General features: G+C 43.6%; 2 protein-coding genes across 2 annotated transcripts; one reads left to right on the top strand and one right to left on the bottom strand.

Annotated features, from left to right (window-relative positions):
- Positions 1–45: 45 nt before the first annotated feature.
- On the top strand, positions 46–5,357 carry LOC102290490 (arrestin domain-containing protein 4-like). The gene is made up of 5 exons (XM_042221245.1): positions 46–1,306; positions 1,411–1,582; positions 1,699–1,786; positions 1,876–2,132; positions 2,594–5,357. The coding sequence occupies exons 2-5, from the start codon at positions 1,415–1,417 to the stop codon at positions 2,723–2,725; spliced, it is 645 nt and encodes a 214-aa protein (XP_042077179.1). The 5' UTR covers positions 46–1,306; positions 1,411–1,414; the 3' UTR covers positions 2,726–5,357.
- A 1,965-nt stretch (positions 5,358–7,322) lies between these two features.
- On the bottom strand, positions 7,323–9,368 carry LOC106633211 (piggyBac transposable element-derived protein 4). Its single transcript, XM_014333721.1, has one exon. The coding sequence runs from the start codon at positions 9,366–9,368 to the stop codon at positions 7,323–7,325; it is 2,046 nt and encodes a 681-aa protein (XP_014189207.1).
- Positions 9,369–10,250: the final 882 nt, after the last annotated feature.

The following is a 10,250-nucleotide window of genomic DNA, read 5'->3' as shown; positions in this document are numbered from 1 at the left end:
ATACACTGAAAATATTCCGTTTTTTCATTTGAGATTCTTGAGTTTAGACATTTAAAATAGATATTCCAAGTCTTCCTGTGATTTAAAGAATATGAGCATTCAATATTAATTCAGATGTTGAACTAGTTTTCAAGTTCTTCTGTGTGAATTTCAGTTCTGCACTTTGGCTGTCAGGTGAACGATTCAGTGTATTTCAGCACTTTTTAACTAAACTGAGTCACACAAAGTTGTGCTAAAACCTTTAATTATTATTTTTTTAAGTTTTATTGCTTAAACACTGTATATCAAATGCAGTATGACACACTGAACAAGTTGGATTGGTCTCTGTTTTCAGACTTTCACTCTCTAACACTTAATTCAAAACAAAGTTTCCATCTTATGTACCTTTTATGGTTAGAATAAGGTTAAATTAATTTTATTGTGACTCAGTATTCAAACACATTAAAAATCTTTCACCTTTAACGTCATATTAGAACATTAAAAAAACAGTCATTTGATAAAAAGCAACACAAAAGTGACATCATGTTGCCCTCAGAAATCTGTTGTTTGAATTTTCTTCACCAATTTTTCATCACTTAGCTTGATCATTAAGTAATACAATACGATACCATCACCAGTGACACAGGTAGAGGCTAGAGTTACCTTTGTGAAAGCAACACCTGCAGGCTTGATCACATGATACTGTGTGACGCAGATACAGCTTCTGAAGAAGGTCCACTGCTCCACTGAATACGCCTGCCTTACTGGCATCCTTATTCGTCAAGGAAAGACTCCATCCCAGCGGATCAAGTCAAACCTGCTTGCAGTAAATTGTTGGGATTTAATTTCAACCAAATGAGGATTCTCTCACTTTCACTCCATAAGAAGACGGTTTGATATATCCTTCTAATGACCGTCAAGCATCTCTTTGTGGAATTCAACAAGGTGAACGAACAAGGCACCTTCTCCCCTGGGGACATCCTCTCTGGAAATGTGATAGTGGTGATCAGCAAGGAAATCAAAGTGCAGTGTTTTTCGGTCAAAGCCAAAGGGAAGGCTAAGGTAACTTGGCATGAAAAAGAAGGAGAGGATATTGTGGCCCACAGCAACAAGAAGAAATACTTTTATTTTGAACACATTATTCTTCAAGATAAAAAGGGAGATGGTTAGTATTGTCCCAGTAAAGTTTCTGAGCTGAGAGATATATAATTGCTGTTATAAATACTGACGAACATACAGGTAACATAAAGTGTTTCTTTTTATAAGGTTCGGTAACCATCAGCCCTGGGAGGAATGTGTATTCATTCAACTTTGTAATTCCAGATGTGTATGTGTTCCCCTCTAACATGATCTCTAATAATAAATCTATATTATGTAAACACTTTCTTTCCATATGTTTGAATGAAATCATTTCCCTCTGGGTTCTTTCAGAGACATGCCTTCATCTTATGAAGGGAAATGGGGCAGGATCACATACAGTTTGCGGGCACAGCTTACTCAGTCGATTTGGCTTGTACACAAAACCAAGACTGAGTTTCCTTTTCGGACCAAGTCTGAGTTCCCCTTTGCCTCCAAATCAGAAATGATTATCATTGGACTTCAGGTAAAAGACAAAAAAAAAACTTTTTTCTTTTTGGACTGAGCTCAACTTCAGCTCTCCTAAATGTGTCATGACTTATTTCATTGCCTTTTTTATTATTATTATTATTATTATACTAGGAGCAACAACACGCAACTAGGATTTCATTTTATGGCTCTGGAAAGGTGACTATGAATGTTACCTCAGAAAAAATGGGATTAAAGCAAGGTAAACCGATGTCTCACAGAATATATTTTCCTAAATTTTGTTAACTGAGACATAAATAATGTGGGTTTTTTTTTTCTAAACATACACAGGTGAGGCAGTGGGAGTCTCTGTGGAAGTGCTCAATGATTCAGCACATGCAGTAATACCCAAATTCTACCTGTGTGAGAAGCAGACCTTTGTTGCTGAGTCAAAGAGGAAAGTGCACACAAATGACATCCTGTTTGGGACAGGAGAGCCTGTTCCGGCTGAAACCAGTCAGACCACCACCAAAGTTCTTAGTATCCCTCCGCAGCTCCCTCCTACCTTCTTCAACTGCTGCATGATGAAGCTGGAGTACAGACTCAAGGTACAGACTGTGTTTAAAGACAGTATAATGATATGGCCTTACACCAGGTTACATTACAGAATAATACCGTATTTTAAGATGAAACAGTGTAACACTGAGACAATAAGTCAAATGAGATCTGAAGTTTTTTGGGATACATTTGCACAGCGGTAACAGCACTGCACAGTGGCTGCATACTGGGGACAGGAAGTGTGAGAGGGAGGAAAGGGAAGATTTCCTCATGGCTTGTCCACACACTGATGAGACCACATAAAGCGTCACATTGCAGTCCAACCTGTTCCATGCCATCCGCTCAAACAGATTTAAGCCAGTGCTTTCAGTAAACACTGGTCCTGTGGTGGAGACACAGAGTGCATTATACAATCTAGTCTACAGAAGAAGTAGATTTTGATTAAAGGCAAAATCAGACACAACTTAAAAAGAATGTAAGTAATCAAAGTATCTTTATTTTATTTGTACAGGTTACCCTTGATGTCCCTCTGTCAAGAGAGCCTGTAATCAAACTCCCTCTGGTCATCCTGCTGGGTTCACCAAAACCACATGAGAAAAAGACGAAAAAGAGGTCCATCTGGTTTAGAAAGCTTCCTAGTTAGAAGGATGTGTTAGATCACCAGGAAGTGGCTTGCATGTTCTTTGAAATGAATATCAGGACTGAAAATAAAAACACGAGTTTAAATAAGTGGATGTTTGAACTACCTCAAGTGGGCAACTTCCCAAGTGTCCACTAGGTGGAGATGTGGGCCACATTAGAGAGTAGAAAAAGATTTTTATTTATTTATAGTAAGATACATTTAGAGGGAAATGTGTCTTTCACTACACACAGCTCCACATTGTTTGATTTTTAATTTTCCGAATCAGGCAGTTAGGTCCATAAGTTTATGAACAAAGCCGGATGTTTATTAAATATACCTCTGTACACCATCACGGGGGATTTCAAATCGAACAATCAAGATCTGACTGAAGTGCAGACTGTAATTCAGGGGTTTTCACAAAGCCCTCGTTTTTTTAGTAACTGGACAGACTGAGATAATATTTAATAATATTAAATAATTAAAAGGATTATTTTTAATACTTGTTTTAAATCCTGTGCAGTCAGTGACAACCTTGACATCCACTGTTAGGCCTTTACTGCAGACGCTGGCAGCTGCTGCTTGTCTGTGAATCTCTCTGCTTTCAGTTTTGTCTTCAATAAATGAAAAGCTGCTTTATTGGGTTGGGATCAGGTGACTGACTTGACCTTTGAAGGATATCCCATTTCTTTGCCTCGATAAGCTCCTGGGTTGCTTTTGCATATGCTCTGGGTAACGAGAGTATAGCCCTGCTACTTTCATCAGCAGTCATATCATCAGTAAACGCTAGCTGGCATTGGCAGCTATACATTCCCACGCCTCCACCGTGTTTGAAGCATGATGTGGTATGCTTTGAGTCACGAGCTGAGCTCCTTTCCTCTTTCCATCATTCTGGTAGAAGATCATTTCTATTTAATCTGTTTTAGGTTATTTGAGATGTTTTCTGTCTAATCTAGCCTTTCTGTTATTGAGTATAACTAGTGGTGAGTTTTATGCTGTAAACCCTCTGAATTTACATTCATTAAGGTGTCTCTTGATTGTAGACTCTGGCAATGGTACGCCTAGATACTTTAGAGTGCTCTGCATTTTGATAGATGTTGTGAAGGGTTTCTTTGTGTTTTTTTTACAGCAGCCCTGAAAGGTCAAATGCACTCGAACTTAAGAAAACACCATTACAATGATGCTGTAGCACACAAAACACAAGGAAAGGGCCAATGAAAAAAAATCTGTGATCATCCACTTAGGTGTTTTCTGTGGATTTGTCCCCTCCTAAAGTTTTTGTTGTCACTCTGATGGGTTTATTTTCAGCCTAATAATGGCCACCTTTACTTTCATTGACATTTCTTAGACCTCATATTGAAAATTATCAAATTTACTATGGCAGTTTAATTTAACTTAAAGCACTAACTGGCCATAAATCCAAATGTCAGGCAATTGTTCAATAACCTTTGAGCCTCTGAAAATGGAAAACGCTGCAAACCCCCCAAAACAAAACAAAAAAGCCTGTAATTCCTGGACAGTTAATGCAATACTTCTGTTAAATTCTGCACCTCAGTCAGATCTTGATTTTAAAAAGAGTCACAATTCAAAAAAATTTGGTAACTGCTGCTTTAAATACTAATCATCTGTTGTATTATCAACATACAGTCTTTGTTAAATAGGCAACAGACCTCTACACCCATCCAATCAAAAAGAACAAACTTCACATATCTCTGTGCATAATTATGAAGTACAAAGTACCATTAAATGGACACACATTGTAGGTTAAGTACCTAACCACAGTTCTTGTACAGTAGAGTAAGATTCTTCCTGACATAGTTGTATGAAATAATCAGAATTTTGATCTGGTCTAAACTAGTTCTTTAAAACAAACTTATATATGAGAAACTGCATAATTACATAATTCCTTATCTCAAAATCTCCCTCTGTCTTGTGTAGAACATTTACACAGCGCAGCGGCGGCGAGACACAGTGACTCAGAAGGAGCTGAGAATCAGATGGTAGGGCTTTCTCAAGCTCGTCGTTGTCCGTGGACTCGTTTTGCAACAGAGGAAAGTATTTAACAAAGGCACATTCATGATTCTAACAGAACATGTGTTACCCAACCAGCGGTTCTTAAGTGAAAACAGGCAGAGACTCAGACATCTTTCCTTGCCTAGGAAGGAACAACATGTTGAGAGCTGAGCATTTTATGGTTGAGATTCATCCTAGAAACATTTGACTATTGCGGGACCACATACAACACACCCACCTACCCACAGGGACAGAAAGAGAGGTAGTGGGAGAGAGAGAGCAGTGTCTGGTTCTGACTCAGCACAAACAGGGCTTCACGATTTCACAGTCAGCCCACAAAACAGAGGGAAAAAAAATGACAGAAAAGATCTCAGCATTAATAATACAAAAACATGAGCGTGACCTGCACTGATTCTAATGTTCTGGCCTGCCTGCCCACCGCACTGCTATTTATGTAATTGGAAAATTAAAAATCATATTTCAACCCACATCTGTTGCAGCTGACTTGTCAGCGTGTGTGACTTGAGTGTGTTAGGAAGACTATTAACATTTGAGTGGAAACATAAAATGATATATGTCACAAATGGCTTTTAGTATATCAATTATTGTAAGTAACTGTGATACTTTGACAGTACAATGACTATGTGGGCACAGGAAGACTGGCAGCAGTTGACGTATGTCAATGCAAGCTGGAAAGAAGGAGGAAATTACAGGATCTAAACGGTTTACGGTTGAATACAATAGAAATCTGGAGTGTGGTCAAACACAAACAAATCAAACTAATTCTGCCTCCCCCGCCTGCATGGAGATATCTGCAAAAAGCAGCGACAGTGTAGGCCATGTTCTTCAGTATACCAGCATACAAGCTGTCAGTATGGTTGGGAATGATGAAGTGCAGTGTGTGACAGATTCCTCTAATTCCGGGAACACCTGCATGAAGGCGTATCTACAGGGCAGCAGTTTGGTTCAGTTTTTTGGCTGCACTCATGGTCTTGGCTGCTCTGTAGCAGAGCCTGCCTGGTAACCAGTCTGGCTCCATGTACAGTGCAAGCTTGTCAGCCAGCCAGCTCTCTCCACACACACACACACACACACACACACACACACACACACACACACACACACACACACACTCAACACGCGCCGCAGCCTTTCCTGGGTTTTGGAGACAGGGTAGAGGGAGGTGTGGCCTGTGGCACCTCCCACCTCCGTAGCCAGAGTGAGTACCATGACAACCATGTGAGCCTGCCGGCGACTCCCTGTCTTCATCGGCCACGGTTGCCATGGCAACTCCCCATGGGGCTCCCGCAGATCAGCGGGATGGGCGTCCAGTTGACTAACCCTCTCCCAGCTGGGGAACGGCTGAGGGAGTGCGAGAGAGAGAGAGAGAGAGAGAGAGAGGAGTGAAGAGGAAGGGAGGGTGCATGAATGTGTAGGATGGCACAGCAGCGCCTGGGGAGAGGGAGAGAGAGAGAGAGAGAGAGAGAGAGAGAGAGAGAGAGAGAGAAAGGAAGGAGAGAGACTTCAGAAGGAGAGACACGGGAGACGGGGAGTCTGACCTGCTCAAGCGGCCTATTTCTGCCTACGTACAGGCTTTTAGCTTGCCAGCAGACAGCAAAGTGTGCAGAAAATCTTACGTAAATACATATTAAATCTGAATATTTCTCAATCTAACCGGTCCCGCTTCTTCGGGAGCAGATTTGATTCTGCGCACACTCATTTCACTAATTGTGCACAAGCTGCTTTACACGATTCAAACTCTAATCGATCCATCAGCAAAGCTTCTGTAGAAATGTGCGTCTCTGCTGCCTTTCTTCCATTTTCCATTCGTGTCAGTGACAAGTACCACTCTTTGGGTTTGGACTGAGTGTAATAGGGCCACAGATGGCTCTGTGTCTCTAGTGTGGTTGGAGAAAGAAATGGCATCACTGGGTCCATTGGCTGGAGACTACTGAGGGGCTTTTTCTACTCTCTAATTGCTCCAAGCTGCGTCCCCTTGAACGGCCAGAGACACACACAGATTTTCATGAGTGAAGGAAGAGGGGGCAACCAAAGCTGAACCTGTTTTTAAAGGAGCGCATGTTCATTAAAGCTCACATTTCATTGTTTCTCCTTAGAATATGAATAATGCTTTTAGGGCCACGGGAACAAAGAACTGCGTTTGTTAAGTGCATTAAAATGAAGTTTTTATTTTGGAAAAGGAGAAAGATAAACTTCCCACTGTAAACATTTTCTGATCTTTCTTTCTGTAAGTGCAGAAAAGTTTGATTTCTTCTTCTTCTTTTTTTTTTAATATAAAATCCTTAACATATTTTAAATGTATAAAAAAGTGACACAAGGCAATTCTGTCAGTGTTACAGAAGGCAAGTTGCCAAAACATTCTATACTAATTCAAATAATCTACAGTTTCTCTTATTATTTTTCTCTATTATACGTGCAATAATACTCCTAAAACTAAAACTAGCTCTACATAAAGTGTGACTATATTGTGCACTTGTAGTGGTAACCTTTGGAATTACAAATTGTTTTTACTGTTCTAAAAAAATCCCTTGACACAAGTTGTTTGATTACACAAAGGATATAAAAACAAAACAAAAACAGTTCATTTCTATTTATGAAACTCAGAGAAGCACCCTCCCCTGCATAGGTGGACATTGCATATCTTGCAGCCGAACACGCTTTCATGTCGCAGTCCCTTGTTGGTGCAGTTCCTGCAGCGGCGCGAGCGCTCCGACATGCGCTCTAGGCGATGTCCATACTCTATGGGTGAATCTGCGTGTCTCTTGCGTGCTGCCCGCTCCATGCCCCTCGCCCCTTGGTAGTCTCCAATCAGCTGCTGTGCCAGGCGAACGCGGAAGTGACGTTGGGTGAACTGCTTGCCGTTGAAGCCCGCTGGTGGCGCGCCCCCCCGGCTCTCCCTCAGGATGATGTATGCATTGACGATGCACAGGTTGACATAGAACCACAGGAAGTAGCGCCACCACTTCTTGCACGGCCTGCCAACCTGGTAGCACTCCCTCAGCTGGTCACACAGGTCCACGCCCCTCATGTTCTCCTGGTACAAGAGCAAGGGCAGAGGTCGGGGCACGCCAAAAGACAAACCTGAGCTGTCTATGCTGTCATTCTCACCATCTCTGTCTGCCTCGTGCTGCTGCCGGCCTGGACTGATGCCCACAATTCCTGGAGCGGAGTTGGTGGACAGGCAGCTGACCACCTTGGCGTCCCTTGTCACAGTAGCAACCAGGTTGCCACGCTGGCATTGGTAGAACTCGCCCTGGGACAGCTTTCCGACGTTTCGTGGGCGGAGGACCTCTGGGTAACCTTTGCGCCCGGGCTGAGTGGGCCCACAGGCATACTGTCCGTCTCTCAGCAGCCTCTGGAGGAGGGGCACAGAGGTGAAGAAGCTGTCCATGAAGAGATGGTGGTACTGACCCTCCAGGCCGCGCACTAAAGAGGTTACCACTCTGTAACCGAGGCAGGCTGCTGCCTCGTCTTCACTGGGCCGGCCTACGTAGATCTTGGCTCGATGACAGTAGCCTGAGCGAGAGTCACACAGCATCCACACTGTCAGCCCCTTCCTGAGGGGCTTGGAGGACATGTACTGGGTGGGGGAGAAACGTCCCTTGGTGACAATGGCACACTTGTCTATGGTCAAACAACGATTGGGCACGTACGCGTCCCACATGGTGTTCTCCACCACATCAAGGAGAGGCCTGATTTTGAAGAGGCCATCATATCCACGCTCCCCACGCACGGGCTCTGACTCACGGTCGCACAGCTGGAGATACTGGGTGAGTTTCTCAAAGCGCCTCGCCGTCATTGTCTTTTTAAAGCCCGCATTGCCGATGAAAATATCACTGGCCCAGTACATGCCGGTGTCTGGAAGCTGATTGATGCCCATAAGAATATTCAGCCCCACATAAGCTTTCATCTCCCTAACATCAGTTGGGTGCCAGTGGGGGTCTGATTTTCCGCTCCTCCTTTGCCGATAGAGGGCGTAATTGTTTGTTTGTTCTACCATGTGTTCAAAAAGAGAATCTGGGAAGAGTATCCGGAAATAGTCACGGGTGTCAGCATCGTCCCCCAGCGAGTGCTGAGGGCCACTGACAGCGGAGAAGGGCTCGATTGAAATTACCTGGTCAGGCTCGCCCCAGAAGTCGGGAGAAGTGCAGTCTTCATCCAAATCATCTTCAAAGCTGAAAAAACTCCTGCGCTCCTCCTCCTCCTCCAAATCGGAGAAATCAATATCCGAATCGTTCGAGGTGGTGTCAGAGCAGTTAGTGGAGGTAGAATAATAGCAGTCCTCTGCATACTCCTCCTCGTCGTGCTTGAGCCCATTGCTGCCTGTGACTAAAATTATGTTGCAGCCTCCTCCTGCGATGAAGCTGGCCGCGTCTGCAGTCTCCGCCGCCGCGGCTGCTGCTGTGCTCGTGAATCCATTCTCCCCCTCGCCGCCGCCGTCCTCCTCTTCCTCTTCCTCCCGCAGTTCGTCTTCCTCGTCCGAGTCTGGCTTTCTGTACGGAATCTCAAACCACTTCACATCGGCCGAAAGGTTAAGCGGAGAGTCTTGGCTGTCGCACGCCGCTGTACTTTCTGTGTCCGCGCTAGTTTCCAAAATAGTAAAAAGCTCTCTCCCTTTTCTTGCCGTCGCCATGTCGGGGTATTAAAGTGCCCCTGCATGAGTCTTTTTATGTAGATTTTTTCACTGTGGAAAAATATTCGCGCAAACCGGCCATCCGAAATGAACTGATGTGCACTTAACAGCAGCCTCTTCCCTCAAAAAAACTTGCCAGCGGTGGACCTATGCGGCGTCTATAAGCTTGATTCTCATTGTTTCCGCTCCTGGTTTTTCTGGGCTTTGTAGCGCAGTGTGGCCGCAGACGTCAGAAGCTGCATGCATGTCCTGCTTTGTAGGGCGTTTTGCGACTGCAGCTGGTGGGGTTGCTAGTTCGCTAGGCTGGCAGATGGCCGCTTGCTGTTCTAATGCCCGCTGGCATTCCCCACCATCAATAAGCCGGATACCCATTTCTGAGGCCGCGGAGATAACAGAAACCACTGCTTTAAAAAACAAAAAACAACAACAACATCAAAATCACACGCTGTCAATCAGCTGTCACACCAAACAGCTGTAAAACATTGTGGATCCTGCAAACAGATTACAAACTCTGAATTTCCCCTCAAACATTTCTACCTTTGTTTTTTCACAAGTTTATTAAGTTTAGTTTTTTTTCCCTAATGTTTGCAACTGTGACAACTAAATGCATAAAAAAACCACACACAGCAGTTTTAAAGTGCAGGACTTCTTATCCATCCCCATGCCAAACAGACACCACAATGAACTCGGGCAGAGAAGCAGTTTGTTCATTCATAAACATGCTTCTTCCCTCTGACAGGTTCTTACATGAATCTGAAGCCCTATAGGCTATTGTGGAATTAGGGACCTCCCTCTATTTTATGAATGTGGGCAGATACTCTTGTGTTTTACTCTCAGACTGAGGTTGGAGATCTTTGCTTGATGAGATTGATTCCCCCTGCA

The sequence above is a fragment of the Haplochromis burtoni genome, unplaced genomic scaffold (genome assembly GCF_018398535.1).
Source record: "Haplochromis burtoni strain Fernald_Lab_line unplaced genomic scaffold, NCSU_Asbu1 Contig_63, whole genome shotgun sequence".
Taxonomy (NCBI): Eukaryota; Metazoa; Chordata; class Actinopteri; order Cichliformes; family Cichlidae; genus Haplochromis; species Haplochromis burtoni.
The sequence above is the reverse complement of the archived record's forward strand: the minus strand, read 5'-3'. Positions and strand labels throughout refer to the sequence as shown.